The sequence below is a fragment of the Atractosteus spatula genome, chromosome 1 (genome assembly GCF_055471065.1).
Source record: "Atractosteus spatula isolate fAtrSpa1 chromosome 1, fAtrSpa1.hap1, whole genome shotgun sequence".
NCBI lineage: Eukaryota > Metazoa > Chordata > Actinopteri > Semionotiformes > Lepisosteidae > Atractosteus > Atractosteus spatula.
In genome coordinates this window covers 6,963,632-6,981,853 of record NC_142706.1, presented here as the reverse complement: position 1 = coordinate 6,981,853, position 18,222 = coordinate 6,963,632, and the positions used below count along the sequence as shown (strand labels likewise).

General features: G+C 38.4%; 1 protein-coding gene across 2 annotated transcripts; it reads left to right on the top strand.

Moving 5' to 3' along the window:
* Positions 1-375: 375 nt before the first annotated feature.
* Positions 376-17,406, top strand: rigi (RNA sensor RIG-I). 2 transcript variants are annotated; one of them, XM_088920015.1, is made up of 18 exons: positions 376-855; positions 1,026-1,157; positions 1,735-1,916; positions 2,805-2,952; positions 3,327-3,443; positions 4,077-4,196; positions 4,503-4,665; positions 5,145-5,397; positions 6,594-6,756; positions 8,598-8,699; positions 8,826-8,983; positions 9,970-10,105; positions 10,673-10,821; positions 11,272-11,362; positions 12,812-12,982; positions 14,294-14,442; positions 15,197-15,343; positions 16,352-17,406. In XM_088920015.1, exons 1-18 carry the CDS (start codon positions 750-752, stop codon positions 16,676-16,678), a joined length of 2,814 nt encoding a protein of 937 aa, XP_088776141.1. In that variant the 5' UTR covers positions 376-749; the 3' UTR covers positions 16,679-17,406. The 2 variants fall into 2 exon arrangements, with proteins under 2 accessions (XP_088776141.1, XP_088776215.1); XM_088920089.1 differs by lacking the exon at positions 1,026-1,157 and having other exon boundaries at positions 666-855.
* Positions 17,407-18,222: the final 816 nt, after the last annotated feature.

Sequence of the window (18,222 nt, the reverse complement as noted above, 5' to 3'; positions counted from 1 at the left end):
GTGTTAAGTAGCAGCATTTACTGTATCATCGTGGTTGGGATCGGGGGGCTCTTTGAAGACTGCAAGCAAATGGTCCTTGACCTACCTTACCGTGTTGGTGAAGCTGATACACTGGCTTCTTTGAAAAAAAAAAAGAAGCCAGTGCTATATGAGAAACTGTATTTGGATCAGTTACAGTAGGTACTAGAATGGCCACATTACCTTCTCCTGTTTCTTGACATCCTTATGTTCTGTTTTCAGCTTTCGTTTTCCAGGAAACCGGACGTCCCCCGGCTTAAAAATGGTACTGTACAAGTGGGGTCTAAAATCCTTCTCAAACAGTTAACTCTGAGCTCCATGAGCCCCCCCTACATCAGCACGATGACGTCCTGCGCATTTGCTTAACTGCGAACCGGAGACTGAAAGCTGAAACTGAATCGTGAGATTTAAAACTGCGTGTACGGAGCTGTGAAAATATTAAAAGTGTTAAGCATATTAATTGTGGGTTACAAACCTCTACATTAATTTTTTTAAGGCTACCCCTTTTACTAATGTTGCGCTGTGTCAAAAAAAATAATCAACAACGCTCATGTCTCCGGTTTCATTAAATTTTTGTCTACAGTTTCGTTTCTGTTCCAGCTCAGCTTGCACAACACGTCATTAACTTGAAGCGAAACTAGGAGGGGTTTGTGTAAGGTCTCAACAGGCTTTTTATCGAGAGTGCAGCTTCTTGTTTTATCGTCTGATTCTGCAGAAGGACTAAACTAAAAATGTATGAATTAGAAAAGGAAAACTTAAAGAGGTTCAACAGTTACATTGTCAAGATACTCCGCCCTTCCTACATCAAGGAATTTATGGTGGATTATCTCCGTCCAGGTATGTCAAGTTATTATTTATCGCAATGCTGCAAAGAGGGCCTGATCTGTTATTTCATTAAAAAACGTTAGAGTCTGACAGTAACAGGTTGAAATTGTAGATTTGACACAATTCAACTTACAAACTCAAAGACCCATTATCTCCTGAAGACTATGGTTTATGCCCTACAGAGAAAGCAGAGCAGATTATATCAGAAGAGGGTATATCTGTCACAAGCGCTGCAGAAATGCTCATGAGGAGCCTGTGGACACTGGACCAGGATGGGTGGTTTGTGGCCTTTCTGAATACACTGAGGGCAGAAGGTAGGTTTAAACAGTTGCAAATAAAGACCTGCATTTTATCATTTTGCATTGGAGAAGTGGACTAGGGGTGGCATGGTGGTACAATGGTTAGCATTGTTGCTTTGGAGCACTGAGGTCTTGGGTTCAATTCTGGAGCTGTGGTACTGTCTGTGTGGAGTTTGCATGGTTTCCCTGTGTTTGTGTGGGTTTCCTCCAGGTGCTCCGGGTTCCTCCCACAGTCCAAAGACATGCTGGTAGGTTAATTGGCTTCTGGGAAACTTAGCCCTGGTGTGAGTGCGGGCGTATTCACGTTCGTCTGCCCTGCGATGGACTGCTGTTCTGTTCAGTGTGTATCATGCCTTGCACCCGTTGTTTGCCAGGATAGGCTCCGACTCCCCTGTGACCCTGAACTGAACTGGAGGAAGCTCACTGATAGCCAAAATCCATATACTCTAATTTTCTGAAAAGTCACCTGCACAAATAGTGGTTTCATTTGATGTTCAGTATTTTAGTTTAATATTTCTTAGACTTAGAATCAACATTAAAAACTTAACACTTCCTAACGTGACAAATGTGCCTTTGTCCTTTTCGTTTGAAGGTTACACTGGACTTTATGAGGCGATTAAAGAATGGGACTTTAAAAACATTGACAATATGGAACCTTATAAGCATCTGTTGGATCGTATTGAACAGTCTTTCACTAAACAAATAAAGCCAGCAGAAATTATAAACCACATGAAGGACTGCCTCCTTGACCGTGAATGTGAGGAGATCATGGCAGTAGGTGGAAATTGGTGTCTTACTTTTCTTTTTAGAGTGTGTCCTTACGGAATTTTGTTAAATCTCTGGTTTTCTATAAAGCTGGGAAAATATCCGTTGGACTTCGAATATGACTAGTTGTTAAGTTGTCTTCCCATTTTGCGTTGCTAAAATAATGTTGGAAGGAAATGAAGGAAAGCTTTGGAATAGCTTGGGTTATGGAAACCCTGAGATGAGCTTTTGGTCTAGGTAACAACAGATTGATTACCCCTGTGTTCTAGTAAGTCCCTTCAGTCATCCTTACTCTTCCCATCATACCTTGGGGTGTTGATGTGAGTTCAGGAAAAGTTCCTTATGGAAATTTGGAATACTGGCCACATTCAGGATCACTCACCATTCACATTTGCAACCAGCAGTCTCAAGGCCTTGGTGTTTATCCTGTACAAATCAAAGGATGTATTTTTCGTGGGACAATTATCATTTGAACAGATAAATATTTACAGGTAGCTTCTCCTTTTCAGCATTGACGTTTCAGCTGGTGCATGGATTGACAGGATGAGATCAGGTTTAATATAAGCCTTATTTTGTTCTTGGTCAAGAAACCTTAAGTGGGGATGTAAAGAAAGTACACATATCAGAAACACAGTACAGGGCATTATACGATCTCACTATGATCTACATTTACATCAATGGAGGCCTGAATGCATTGTTTGGTGTTCATTAATGATGCTAGTGCCCTGAGGTGTCCTGTCATTTTCCATGAGAGGATACACTTCTTGGTTCCATTTAGTTCCACATTTCATTGCTTTGTGTTCATTTCATTCCACATGTTTCGTAGGGAAGGGGCTGAATAACTTTATAAGTGCCCTGAATATGTCACACTGTGACTAATAATAGTGTTTTTCTCAGATCAGTCTTCAAAAAGGAAACATTGCTGGAGCTCAAAAGTTTACTGAATGCTTGAAAAGGTCAGACAAATCCAACTGGTACAAGATCCTGACGCTAGCGCTGCAAAACTGCAATTATATGGTTGCCCACGAGTTACTAGATGATACAGGTATGTATTTAATTTTCTGCTGTTGGCTCCTTCATCAGTAGCTTTCTGGTTCTGCCATTTGAGTCCCTGCTCATGCAGAGCTTGGCAGGTTAAGTTTCTACAAGAACAAAAACTGTTGAGGTGTCGATTTTTATTAATAATAAAGCAGCACAGTACAGGTTTAGTAAATTATTTCAATTTTTCCTGGGAATGGTGAATAAAATATCGAGGAGAATGGTTTAAAAATCTAAAAAGGCATTAAATTGTATTAATATTCAATTCACGCTGGTTAAGGGCCCCTGCAGAGCAAATTATTGTTAACAATAATATCATTAGCTCCAGGCTGGGGTGAATGACTAGTGTGACTCATCCTTGTTTTGGAATTCTTCCTGTAGAAAATGAAAAGGCAGCAGATGACAGTGAGGCAAATGAAGGTGAAGCCACCGTTCGCTTTGAGTACAGAGAAGAAGCTGATGTGGACTGCTTTAGTGGAAACTTTAATGGACAGCCAGGTATTACACATTTAAAAAATAGCGACAATGTCATCAAATAGTGTGCGCTCAAAACACAGAAATATTTTACATTTTAAAAATGCCCAAGATGTTGTTGTTTGTTGTTTTGGCTATTTCAAATTGGATGAGCAAAATGTACAGCAAAAATAAGTGGCAATTATTTGTTTTTATTATATGTTTTAAAGGTTTTGCAATACTCATTTGTAAGCATATGAATATGTGATAGTACGAATGTACTATCGTGCCATTGTCATGGGTATAGATACTGAATTCCCCTGCCTTAGTGATGGAACTGGGCTCGTTTAGTCAGAACACTGACTGGGGAGTTGCACTGCTTATCAGTCACGTCATGTTCTTTTTATTAATTCTCATTCATCAGCACTCAATCTATTAGATACCATTTCAAGCGCTTGAGGCCCACACTTTCGTATTTCACACTAAAGGCCCAGATTCACAGTTTCTGTGGCAGCAGCCACACCTGTAACGTAATCATACACATGTTCTTTCTGTTTCAAAAGACTTAATTCATGACAGTTTTCAAATTTTACTTTATAACCCCTATTCACGTTAAAAAATGTGTTTTGGGTCTCTTTCCTAAATCGCTGCTGAGCATGTTTAAATGTTTTGCTGCAGGAACGAGTAACAGCAGCTCCCTGGCTGAATCCCGTGCAAGGAGGAAGCTGAGGAAGTACCAGGAGGAGCTGGCAGTGCCGGCTTTTAACGGGGAAAATACAATCATCTGCGCTCCAACAGGTACCGTACAGTAAGAGACCTAAGACCAGGTCTGTCCCTGTGAGACACTGAAAAATCCTTCTTCTCCCATTTTTGTGGAGAATAATGTATTTTTAATAAAATTGTTATTCCAGATATTTAGGTAAGGGAGGAAAAAAGGAGACATTTCTTTCAGGTGATTGAATATAATGACAAAAATGTGTTGTGTAAATTTAAAATGGGTGTGGGAATATAAACACCAATTACTAATATTTCTGCTCCTCTCCTACTTTTTGGAAGAAGTGAATGATAGTGTGAGTTTAAAAATGATGTTTGTTTTCTTTGTAGGCTGTGGAAAGACAGTTGTGGCTCTTGCCATCTGTGAAAATCACCTGAAAGCTAAACATGAACGGAAGCCTAAGATTGTCTTCATGGCCACAAAGGTGGATGTGTATGAACAGCAATACGCACTGTTCCGCAGTCATTTTATGGATGGAAATGAAGACGTTCAGTAAGCACATATTTTAGACAATTTTCTGTCACGCCCTCTGCAGCCAGAGGGCGCTCCTTCTCTGTCCTGTCTCTCTCACGGTTTTCTGCTGTCCTTCCGGTGTGTGCAGTTCTTGTTAATAGCATGTTATTGCAAAGTTACAAGACGTCAGCGATGTCGTTTTTAAACTGTAGGATGATTTGATGAATCCTTGTTCACAAAAAATAAGAACATTTGCAAATGAATAGAGGTCATCCTGAAAGAATAATAACTTTACTTCTGCTATCTGCCTTGAGCTCACTTGTTTTCACAGAAGTTCTATAGGTTAAAAGGTTTGTTCCTTAAGCCTTCCTTTTTGGTGATTCAATTAATTTTTTTTCTGTATGATCGCTGAAGCAGGAATATGGTGTATTAAAAACGTAAAGGATTTTCTTCAATATAAATTAATGTTTGGGAGACCCTCTAAAACGACATCGCTGACGTTTGAATGTTTTATGTAGGGTTGCAGGTCTCTGCGGTGACACAGGAGATCATATTCCCGTGGGAATGATTATACAAAACAATGACATCATTGTACTGACGCCCCAGATTTTGGTAAATGCTATTAAAACTAGAGAGGTGCCATCACTGTCTCTCTTCACTCTCCTGATATTTGATGAATGCCACAATACCACTGGAAAGCATGCCTACAATATCCTTATGACCAACTACCTGGACTGCAAAATAGATAAAAAGAATGGATCGTTGCCTCAGGTACAGTAAACGGACCTTTTTCAAACATATTCCAGGCTTCCATTTCCTGAACTTCCCAATTCAGAGCCTGTGTCATGTATGAAGAGCAAAGTTCACTTAGAGATACTGTGTGTGTGACAGAACACCAGTCTCAATCACAGTAGTGTAAGATGTCTTGGCCTGTGTCCTAATGCAGGATCCAGGCCAGAGACTCCTGCAAAGGTTTGATATTTACTCCAGGATTGGTGATGAAGGAGACTGTTCTTTTTTCACTGCAATTCCTATGTGTTAATATGCCTTGTTGAATACATGGCAGCTCCTCTTTATATTATTCTACAGTAGTCTAAAATGTTCTTCATTTACAGCAAGAAAGATGAGTGAAATTGCCTTTCTTAGGGTTTAGGTTTATTAAAATACAGTATATAATTTTCTCTATACACACAGCTGCTTTTTTCACATTAGCGTGAAGCATAGTGTTACCTGAAGTCTAAGGAACCCTTCAAAATATGCAATCTCAAATGATTCTTCAGGCTTTGTCAGGAGTCATACGGCTTTCCAAGTATAAGGAGGTGGACAAATATGGCTGTTCTCCACTTTTGAGACAACATCCTTATCAATGGCTGTAAAACACTTTTAACTGAGGAGAAAGCAGTCCAGTATATTTATATACAGGTATCTGAATATATGTGTATTCAGGCAACTATGAAATACACATTCTCCAACAGTTGTACAAAAGTTATGTCTTCAGGAATGCAAATATATGAGTAAAACTATTGGAAGAAGAATTTAGGAATTTATTGTTCTTTACAAGATAACTTTCAATTCCAGTTTTATCTCTAATGCGAAATCTGCTCCATTTGATCAAATACTACAAACACTACAGATGTTTTCCTGGAGATGCTTTACCTTTAATTTTTTTTTTCAAATTTTGCAACTTTGAAAATGGCCCTACTAATATTACAGTAAACCCATAAACATCTCATGAACATCTGATCTGTGAGTATCTAATAATAGACAACAGTTTGAGTCTTTCACTAGTTTACAATGTAACTCTTTGTTAATAAAAAAGAGCTTATTTTTGAGAACAAGTTCACTTGATCAGAGTTTCTAATTGTTTACTCTCGGCAGAACAAAACTAAATGAAACCGTGAAAAACAAAGTTAACTTCACAGTTTTGTTATTCCCTCTGTTATTATTATTGTTTATTTGATGATTAGATTGTTGGGCTGACAGCTTCAGTTGGAATAGGAAGTTTCAAGGATGAAGATGAAGCAGCTCATAATATATGTCAGCTGTGTGCAAACCTGGATGTGAGGGTTATTTCAACTGTGAAGGAAAACCAGGAGGAACTTACATCATTTGTAAATATCCCTGAAAAAGGTAACAATAAGAATTTGTAGAAAAATGTAGTCTTATATACTCAACGAGTATAGAGTTTTTGTGCACTCGGCTTCAGATTGTTTCCTTGTGACCCCCTGTTTTCACCCAAGGAGACCTAAGGTGGAATGGGGAAAATGGTCTTGTATTGTGTCCACTGAATTTCTGTGCTAGTGAAAGCATGACAGTAACTGAAATACTCGCATGGTTACGGTGGATGGGCAATCAATGTCAGTTTCCACTGCTGTCTGCCCAGAAGTGTCCATAACATCAAAGACATACACTTAAGTTTCCTCGTTCATCAAGGTTCCAATTAAATTCTTATTCAACACATCATTTACAATTTCTGCAATTTTCTGTTCTTTCAGTACACTATAAATAGAGGTCAAATGCATTTTTATACTTCACCCCTCTTGCCCTGTAGTGCTTATAATCTTAATTGGGGGCTCCTTTGCTCCTTTGGCAAGGTCCTTAGTGGATAAAGGCTTTGGCTTTTCTATTTCTACTGTTTCTAACCTGGTAAGGTTTTGCAGACACAGTCCATCAGTGATAGACCATGATCTGGTAGATTATGAGTTACAATACAACACTTCGCCAATGACACATCATCGTGCTCCACATTCTTGATAGTTTTAATTCTCCCAGTTTCTCTGCTTCCGATAGCAGTAGGCCCCACCTGCTTCAAGACAACCACAATCATCCCAATGCCGTAGAAAACCACAGTGACATGCCTTAATGACTACCGCCCAGTGGCACTAACTTCTGTCATCATGAAGTGCTTAGAGAGGCTGGTCATGGGGGACATTAAGGACACCATTCCAGACACATTGGACCCATACCAGTTTGCCTACTGGTCCAACAGATCCACAGATGACACAATTTCCATTGCCATACACACTACCCTATCCCATCTGGATAAAAAGAACATATACGCAAGACTACTATTCATTGACTTCAGCTCAGCTTTTAACACCATCGTTCCAGAGAAGCGAGTAAAGAAACTCAGTGCACTGGGTCTCAACACCACCCTCTGCAACTGGATTCTGGACCCCAGGCTGTTAGGCTTGGAGACCACATCTCGGCACACTAACTCTGAACACTGGGGTCCCCCAGGGTTGTGTGCTTAGTCCATTGCTCTACTCCTTCTACACCCACGACTGTAAGGCCAAACATAACACCAACTCCATCATCACGTTTGCCGATGACACCACAGTTGTAGGTCTGATCACAGACGATGATATGCAAGTACTAGCCAACAGTGGTCCCAAAAACCTCTGTAGAGATGAGGCCATGTGTTGTGTAGACCAACTTGATGGATGTCAGTGAGTGTGGTGCAAATGTGCAGAACGATACCCAACAGACTAATCAATGGGGAGATCCATGTCGGATGGTCGGGCCCAGTGTGTCTGATCATCACAGAACTTGACATGAAGTGATTGGTGTCAGCTTGACTGTCTGGTGCTACAGCCTTCAAGTCCTGGGATCTCTCCTGCTGCCCTTCCTCCTAATTATAGCAGCTCAATGCATGTCTGTGTGCTGCCTGTGGAACAACCGCATTCTTTAAATTAAGGGAATGTGACAGTTATGCCATGGACACTGTACATGCTAGACTTGTGACATCTTGTGGACAGTGGACAGGCACACTTCCGTCCTGACTCTGTGAGAGGAATGGGATAGATTTTCACATGGTGGAATCAGCTACAGTACATGGTCCAAAACATGTCTCACAGATGTACAGCTTGTGTTGCTTCCAAAGGTGGCCACACACTCCTATGTGTCCCATGTGATTTAACATTGTGATGTTATGTTATAATGGATGACTTTCTTCTTCTTTTCTTTTGAAGTTTTTTTCCAAGTGGAAAAACGGACCAGTGATCCCTTCATTTCCATCATTTGTAGAATAATGTCTAAGATCGAAGGCCTTGCCAGGAATCTTTATAACATAGGTAACTACAGTACTTCCTGTGTCATATTCTAAAGTTCTAAATCCTCTGCTTGCACCACAAGCACAGAAAGCCATATGTTGGTTTTTTTACAGAACTCTAAAATGTGTGTGTATCGTTTCTCCTCAGACTCCCTGTCAAACATTCAGACCCGGGATTATGGGACACAGAAGTACGAACAGTGGATCGTAGATGTGCAGAAAAGGTGTAAAGTTCTGCAGCTGTCGGACAAAAAGGAAGAGAGCAGAGTTTGCCGAGCTCTTTTCAATTACACTGAACACTTAAGGGTGAGTCCAGAAGCCATGCAAGTGCCATGGTTCATGTGACAGTGTGAACAGGAATCTGAAATGGGGCAAAATAAATTCATCAATTTCTCCAAACTAAAGAGAACCTCATCAATAGAAGTAATATACTCACAGTATGTTCACAAGGTTTGCCCATTGTAACTGCCCAAGACTCTGACATGACAGACTTTAAAAATTAGCCTATATCAGTATGACACAATGAAAGCAGAAACCTGGTCTTTACCAGATGTTACATCACCATAGATGTTTTCAAGACTTTTGTTTTATAAAACAAGATACAGAGCATGCAAATTATTTCTGATATTGCAAAACATAATTTAACGCTAATTTACCATGAACATATTACGAAGATATTTCTTACATAATGATTCATTGCTTAAATCCCATAGTGTTGAGTTGCAATAATTTGCTTCTCACTATCAGAGAAATACACAGTTAATATAAAAACAAAACAAAGGGTTTTATTATCATGTAAAATCATGTACAATGTATTGAATCCATTAAAAATGTCTCAGAACTTTGTCTATCTAGATATTTTGGTGATAAAATCAACATTTTGTTGAGTGTAAATGGTTCTTGATGCAGATCATTAAATGTAAAGAACATCACTAATCAGCAGACACTGTATCTTTTAACAGCTAAAAGAAGACACAGTCGGCTAGAAAATGAATGAGCACCTCTTCTTACATTTTGAAGAACGTTAACTTCTGAATGTCACGGCTGTACAGATCAGTTATTGCTGAGTAGTTACAACAGCACGCAGCTAGAAAATGTGTGTGAAAGGCCTGTATTCGTAATCTATAAGTGTGAATGGATTCCATAGCTGACCGTTGTTATAATGGTGTCCCAGTGGAGAAAAAAAATAACATATTTTACACTTGACAGTGTTTTGCTTAGAAGAGACTTTCTTAAAAAAGTGGTTTTTTGTTTAATTTTGAGAAGAAAATGTTCCCTTTTTCTCTTTACAGAAATATAATGATGCCCTTATCATTAATGAAGATGCACGGACAAAAGATGCACTGGTTTACTTGGAAGCGTTTTTTGACCAAGTCAGGAATGCAGGATTTGATGAAACAGAGCAGAAGATAACGGCTTTTTTTGATGGTATGTACAGTACAATGTGTAACCTGTATATGCACTAAATTAAATCGAGTTTTTCCACACTGTAATGTACAGTATATACGAATACTGTTTATATGAAAATACTGTATGTGCTGCCTTTCTCCTTTACAGTGGTTACAGCTCACAAGCGCAGGGCCTTTGCAGGTTCTAGTACTCTGTTTTATGAGGGCCAAACATAGTGAAGATTTTTATGTGATGTTTTATGTGAGTAGTGTTTTTTCATGAGTTTTTCAGCCAGTGCAAAACAAAGTAAGGTTAGGTTTAGGTAATTTAGGTTAAGCACCTAAATGTAATTAATGGAACTCATGTAGATTATAAGGCTGATGAATGTTGAAAAAGCAAGAACTATATACGAGGAATCTCGCTCTTGTCTTCTTACAATGTTTGAGAGCACAAACACTTTTCATGAAGAACATGAGGAGTTTTGTTCTAGTATGTCAGCATTGCTAGGATAAAAACGTAAGAAGCAGCACTCACATATCAAACCTAGACTTCAGGCAGGAAGTGTTTTCTCTAGGCAATTACAGATGTGCTTGAATTGTCTTACAGCTGAGCACAAACATCTGGTCCAGCTCTCGAACTGCGAACATGAAGAGAATCCCAAGCTGAAGGAGCTGAAGTACATCCTGGATGAGGAATACAGGAACAATGATCAAACACGGACGGTGCTCTTTGTCCGGACTAGAGCGCTGGCAGAAGTAAGAACAATTTTGTGGGTCTGGTTGCACATGCGCCTGAACGGAGAGAGACGTTCACTGAGAGTTCACTTCCTGTGACAGCACTCAGTGGTGAATGTGCACTGTGCTTTTTATATCCTCTTACATGAGGCAGAATATTCTTTTTGTAATCACTGAACCTGCCTTCCTTTATTTTCCTCTGATATGCATGTGCTCATGTGCTCAAGCTTCCTTGTTCTCAGAGAAGCAGGGAGTAAAATTCTGATTGTCTTCATGTTTTCTCTCTCGAAGTCTGTGTTAGTTTTCCGTTACTGTGGCATCCTCAGAGAGTTGAGCTGAGCCGGAACCAGACCCCGGAGTCCAGCAGGGTGCCAGATGGGATAACGCTCTAGATGAGATGCCAGTCCATCAGTGTAATGTCGAAATGCACATTCCTTTGCCTGATCGGAATTCTATTGTTTCTTGGGACAGGCTTTGAAAAACTGGATCGATGAAAACGACACTTTGAAGTTCTTGAAACCAGGAGTGTTAATAGGCCGCGGAAGGAGATCTCAGCAAACAGGTCCGTACTGTAGATGAAAGTGTGAAGAAATGAGTTTACAGGTTCATCTGTTTCTAAATGCACGGACTGGTTGTTTGGAAGTTTTTAGCGGGTTTCCTTTGGGAAGTCATCGCAACCCCATATCTTCAACCAAGTAATGTGCACATATTCCTAAGTCATTACTTCAAATTACAGCTTTTGCAAAGTCAGGTACTGTAACTGCAGTTCATTGTGACACATTAAGATTCACAGCCCAGCCACAGAAAAGCAAATCTGCTAGATCATGCTTTGTTTTTGACCACAAAATGACTCCCTTTCCTAAACAGGACATGTTTCAACTGAGAACCTGTAAAACAATTAACTTCAATTGTGCATTTCTACAGCATTGAAAATGATTAGCACTTACCTTACCAGTTTATATGTGGCTTGGGGGCATGGTTTTGGCTGTGAATCTGTGTTTTTCTAGATATGTCTAAAATGTATCTTTTTAGTTGTCTCAAGGAAACATTCAGTACAGTGTAGAAACATACAGTTCAATTTAATCTTAATGTTTTTATCTGAAATCTAGTATCTAATACTAGTTACTTCATTGCAAACATTATCACAACATCCTGTCAAAATCATTGGAAACCAGGTGTTGCTGTATAGACTCTAATGTTTTGTTCTCTAAGAAAAATAAATTCTGTCTAATTATGCTTAGATACAGTTATATTGCTGAAAATCAGCAGGGTGCTTAAATGAAAGTTGTTTTTTTTAAAGGACATATTTTCTGTTCTTTCTGTTATCTCCAATAACAGTGATACACCCCAAATTGGTAAATTGTCTCATTTCTCTTGAAAAAATAAATGATCCCTTCAGATTTAGTGTTTTATCCTTGTCTTAGCCAGGTGGAAAATAAGAAATTGTGATCAGATTCAATCTAGTTTTGATTTTTTTCACTCCATTTGTGTTTTTCATTAGTATGGAAAGACAAATACATTTCATGAAAGATTTAAACTAAATTAATAAATACTGTTTTTCAATTTCCCTCGGCAGTTCAGAGATACAGTGTTGGGATCATTCTTAGTGTGTATCAGTTGCAGAGGTTTTCAAGGAGACTGTTGGCTTTCAGATGATTGTTCAATATCTTTTAACTCCCTTTGGGAAAGTTGTAGGAGTCACAGTTAGCACAAAGCATTGCATTCAGAAAGTTTTTTTTTTTACTGTTACTGTAATGAAGTAAGCAATTACAATGTAGAATTAAACTCTAAACAGAAAACGCCAACAGAAACATACTGTATGCAAACAACATAAAACAGGACTAGAAATCAATGTGTGCTTGTTTGTGTCTGCCCTGCGATGGACTGGTGTCCCATCCAGGGTGTACCCTGCCTAACAGGGATAGGCTCGGGCTCCCTGTGAGCCTGAATCTGAAAGACGCGGTGGCTAGAAAATGGATGAAATTTTGAGTCTTTTCATTTCTTTTTCTAGGGATGACATTGACATCCAAGAAAGGGCTTCTGGATTCCTTTAAAAGTTCTGATCAAAGTAAGGTACTGATCGCCACCTCCGTAGCCGATGAAGGGATTGATATTCCACAGTGCAATCTGGTACTCATGTATGAGTATGTTGGCAATGTGGTCAAGATGGTTCAAGTCAGAGGTAAGAGCTTCAGTTGTTTTGCACAAAATATAATAGTGATTTTTAGCGGAATGACCACAAATGCAGCTTTATTTCCTGCTCATACACTCCAATACATTCACTACATTTTGTTCAGGGATTCTAGAATTTCACAAATAACTCTTTCAAAAAGTAGGGAGCCACTGTAATGTCCATTCTGTTATGGAAAAAAGATACTCTTATATTTTTAAATGCCTTCATTTAACAAACCCTGTTGTGTGAAAGTGTTTTTTTTTTCTTCTAAAAATGCCATACTCACACTATGTATGTTCCAATTCTGCTTCCCTGGCATCTATAGATAAATTAGCATTTTTTTCACAAGATGATTGTACAGAATATAGGTGTACCATGATGACAAGGGGGAAGGTTTCCAAATAGTATCAGTAAGCACATCTGAAGTCTCTGTAACACAAGTGAGCTTCCTTAGTCTGAAATTAACCTTTGACGTTTTAATGTTGGCAGTCACATAAGGCTCTGATTCTGAAAAAGTGTTGACAGTTTTACATGCTTATTGAAAACCTAATCTCATATAACTTGCCCTTACAATTCATTTTCTGTCTCTGCTTGCATTGGTATGTGTAATAGATATAGATAAGATACTGTGTGTTCTGATTAAAGGTCATCAAGAAACTATTTTATGGTGTAGACACTATAAATATTTTAAATTCCCTGTGAAGGTTAGCATACAAGCGCTAATTGAGAACCCCTGTGTGAATTCTAATGCTTATATAATGTATTTTGTTTGAGATCTGCTGTATTGAATTTCTAGAATCTGGCTTGTAACCCTTTTGACCACAAGGTGGCAGAGTTGATCACGTCTCACCCTGCAGGTGTGATCTATAAAACGTGGATGTAAAAGGTGGCTGGCCAGATTAGTTCACATCTAGCCATTAGCTTCCAAGCCAAGATTGAAAATTGGACAATTGTGAGTCTTATGACAGGCTGAGGAAGTAACTTCCTTCTCACCTCCTAAAGGAATTGCTTAAGCAAAGGTGATGGTGATAGGAGTTTAGGATTCACACACATTGCTGGTGTTTGTAAAGCTTAGATTCATGGGTTTGTGTGTTCTTCAGAAGACTTTGATTTCAATTCCTGTTTTGACTGAGCTGTTGGATATTATTACTAAATCATATTTCTATAATTAATGACCAGTAAGGAACTAATTTCTGTAATAAATCCTAATGCAATGCATATCCTTATGGTGTGCAATATAGTAACACATGGCTTACTGGTTACATGGAGCCTTAATAATAATATTTTAATGTTAACTGTGCTTTTGATTACAAATTCTAGGTCGTGGAAGAGCACAGGGCAGCAAGTGTATCCTTGTTTCAAGTGAAAAAGCACGCATCGAGAAGGAAAAGTTAAATATACTCCGGGAAAAGATTATGGACAAAGCTGTCAATAACTTACAGCTATCTAGAGAGGCCATGCTTCGTAAGGTACCAGTTTTCCAGTACATTAATATTGTTTGCTGTTTATTGTGATACCCATGTATGTGGTTCGATATTGCATTGGTTATGTATATAGACCTGGATTTATGCACTCATTTACCTCTGATTTCCACTCCAGTGTTTCATACTTTATTGCCGTTATTGTTTGCTTTTTAATTTGATACACAGTTAAGAGTTTGCAAAACATTTAAAAAGTTACAGTCTTTAACTGAATGAGTAATTGCTGTTTATTTTTTGTAAGATTTATAATCAATTCTTTGTGTCCTGTCTTAACTCTCCATCAGTGCCTGTCACACTTACAGCTTATACATTTATACTATAGTATATCATCATTCTTTGAAGGAAAATATACTGTATCTATATAATAAAGAGATGTTATTATTATCATCTGTATTATTATGATGGTGGTGTATTCAAAGAACACTGCTCTATATTCTTCCTCATTAATTAGCTGCACTGTGTTCTATGTAATGAATTCTCTGTGTTGAAGGAGACTATAGCACTGTCAGACTCACTCACCTGTAGTATTTTTGTACTGGTGGTTATAAGCAACAGTGATGGAAAGCAGATGCAAAATATAAAATATTAAATATATTAAACCTAAAGGATTGCTACTGTAACTGACATTTTTAGATGTCTGGTAAGAATGTTTCTTCACCATTTCAAGTGACCAAAAAAAGAGGCAGTTTTTGGTTGATAAAAAAATTCACAGATTTGTTATAGTTCTTGCATCCTGTTTCAGATTGATATTCTTCAAAGAGAAGACAAGAAAATACGGGATTATATCAATTCAGCCCCACAAATGCCCAGAACAAGTGAAAGCTTTGAACTCCTTTGCTCCAAATGCAAGAGCATGATGTGTTTTTCTGATGATTTGAGAGTACTACGGGTAAGGAATAATGAGAGGATTAAAATGATTTAAAATTAATACTTAACATTGTTATTGGACTAATGCACTTTATATAAACAGTAGCATAGAAAAATAACGATTTTCAGTGGAACATATTTATTAAAAGTCATTGTGTGTAGTTCAGTGTCTCTTTTAATTTTATTGATTTTTATTTTGTTAAATTTATAATTCTCCATTTTCGATTTATGACAACAACCAGCAATTTTAATGTGCCATGAACAGAAATTCTATGAACCGTGCATATGCCATGTATGGTACTGAATCTGTACACGTTAGTTTATGAAGCCATTTATAAATGCACACATCTACTGACCCCCCCCCCCGTCAGACATCTCTTTATCAGGAGCTTTTGTTGCTGAGCTCAGCTCAGTTTTCAGTTCATCAGGAATCAGGGGGCACATTTGCCGGACAACATTAACTAAACTAAGGCCTGCATGTAAGAAAGTATAGTTCCAACCATTATCAGGGCAGTTGTTTGTGTGCGCTTGCAAACTGTGGGGGGCTAGATGAACTAGCTGGACCTTTGTAAAAAATGCGTAGTGTCCACATGATGTTATTACTCATTTAATCCATCAATCCATTTTCTAAGCGCTTCTTCCACTGAGGGGTCATGGGAGACCGGAGGCATATCTCTGAAAAAAAAACAGGCACAGGGCAGGACACACCCTGGACAGGATGCCAGTCCATCGCAGGGCATACCCAGGCACAGACACGCACTCACATCAGGGCCAGAGGCTAGTTAACTTATCAGTATCTCTTTGGAGAGTGGGAAGAAACTGGAGCGCTCGAGTGGAAAACCCACATGAAAACAGGGAGAACATGCAAGCTCCACACAGACCGCACCCCAGGTCTGGAATACAACTTAAGGTCTCAGCCCTGTGAGGCAGCAATGCTAAACATTGTGCCACCATGCTGCCCTACTCCTTTATGATATTTGTTATTCTTTCCAGATGTATGAAAAGTAATCTTTCTACTGTTTGTCTCTAGGAGTCACACCACTTAGTTCTGGACAAAAGATTTTTTGAACGGTGCATCACAAAGCCCCACGACAAGCCCAAGACCTACGACGGATTTAGTAAGAAGATGAAGATGTTCTGCAGGAATTGCAAGTTTGACTGGGGCATAGTCGGCTCCTACATGCACATCAACGACCTGCCTGTCATCAAAATAGAAAGCTTTGTGGCTAAAAACTGTGTGACAAATCGGCAGTTTTGTTTCAGAAAATGGAGGGATGTCACATTCAGAATGAAAGAATTTGATCTATCAGAAATACATCCTGACCACTTGTCATTAATGAGTAACTTGCAGTTATAGACATCAAATCATGAAAGCAAAGTTGTGAAGGAGCCTTGAACCTGGAAGTAGCATGGAATTATACATTTTATGATAGGTAATGCCATTGAATCTTGATTGACATCACATTTGAATTCACACTACAAAGCATTATTTAACACATTTTGCACACAGATTGCTTTTCACCTGCGTTGTGTGCGTTACTGTTTTGCACATGCTAGAAGTTGTTGTTGTTCTTGTAACAAATAATGGTAGCACTTAAAAAACACATACAGTACAGAAAAAGACACAGCACAATGAAGGCTCTTTGAACCTAACCTATCTCTGAACGATTGCCTTATCCTTGTCTAGTGCAGGGTATTCTCCATTACAGATTGTGACTGAGGCTATGTAATGTCCTTAAATGATTTGTTTATTTCTGGCATTTTTTGTGAATAGATGTATTTACATTACTTTCTGCATTTAGATTCTGAATATATATGGTATACTGAAGTTCTGACTGCAGAAATGCAAGATAACCATAACTGAACAGTTCACTGGTCATCTTCTATATGACAACTTGCGTATTGATCCCTGTTCTTGATTTCTGAGGTGCTTAATATTTCTGTACATCTGTACTTAGTAGCCACACAAGTGCCACACTGCTGAGAGACCTTAAACATGCTTTGGGGTTGTTTAAAATGTATCATTGGAAATCCTGCATGATTAAACTTCATGTTGAAATATACATTAAAAGTCTAAACTCTCTTCCATCTTGTTTGTGTTTCCTGATCATAAAATTGTTGGTAGTTTACATTTTGTTAAATGTATCAATATTTTTTTTTTGGCAATCGGCAAATTAGAAAATATATTGAGAACTGTCTTATTTTAAAATGTGGCAAATTCACGGAATGCTTTAGTTTGCAATTCAGTTTGTAGTTCACACAATAAAAATTAGAAAAATATTAAGGTCAGATCTGCTTAATTTCACTCCTGTTGAAACATTGAAATGTTCAGGTCAGAATGTGATGGCAGCATCTTTAGATAAAGCATTCTTCTCGATACCTCTTGCAAATCTTGATTATTGTATCGATTAGGATTTCTTTACAAAGACTAAGATTTACCATACTTGAGGAATAAACAGTTTCCTCTCTACCTGTAAATGTTATTTCTTAAGAACAAAAGGGCCAATATTGATATGTTCTCCAGCCGATAAGCTGATATTTCTGTACAACATCTTACTTTACTGTAAGTATTACAACCAAGGGAGGTGGTAAAATTAATACAATGGTGGTAAAAAATACAAATTTTGTGTGCTTTAAATGAACAACCTAACAAGAACAGGGGAATCTTTGGGAAAACTTTCCTGTCATCAAAATATTCATAAGCAACGGGAGCATGGCAGGATAGATTAGGACATCAGTCTTTACAAAGGGCAGACCCACTCTCACCCACGGGACAGTTAGCTACCAGTGTGTTTTCCTATCCCAATCGTTAGCACTTTACAATAAGGTTGCGATATTAAGGGTTTATAAATGCTCTTAATACTAAACTAACAAGGATTCACAGTTTATTGAAAATGGACA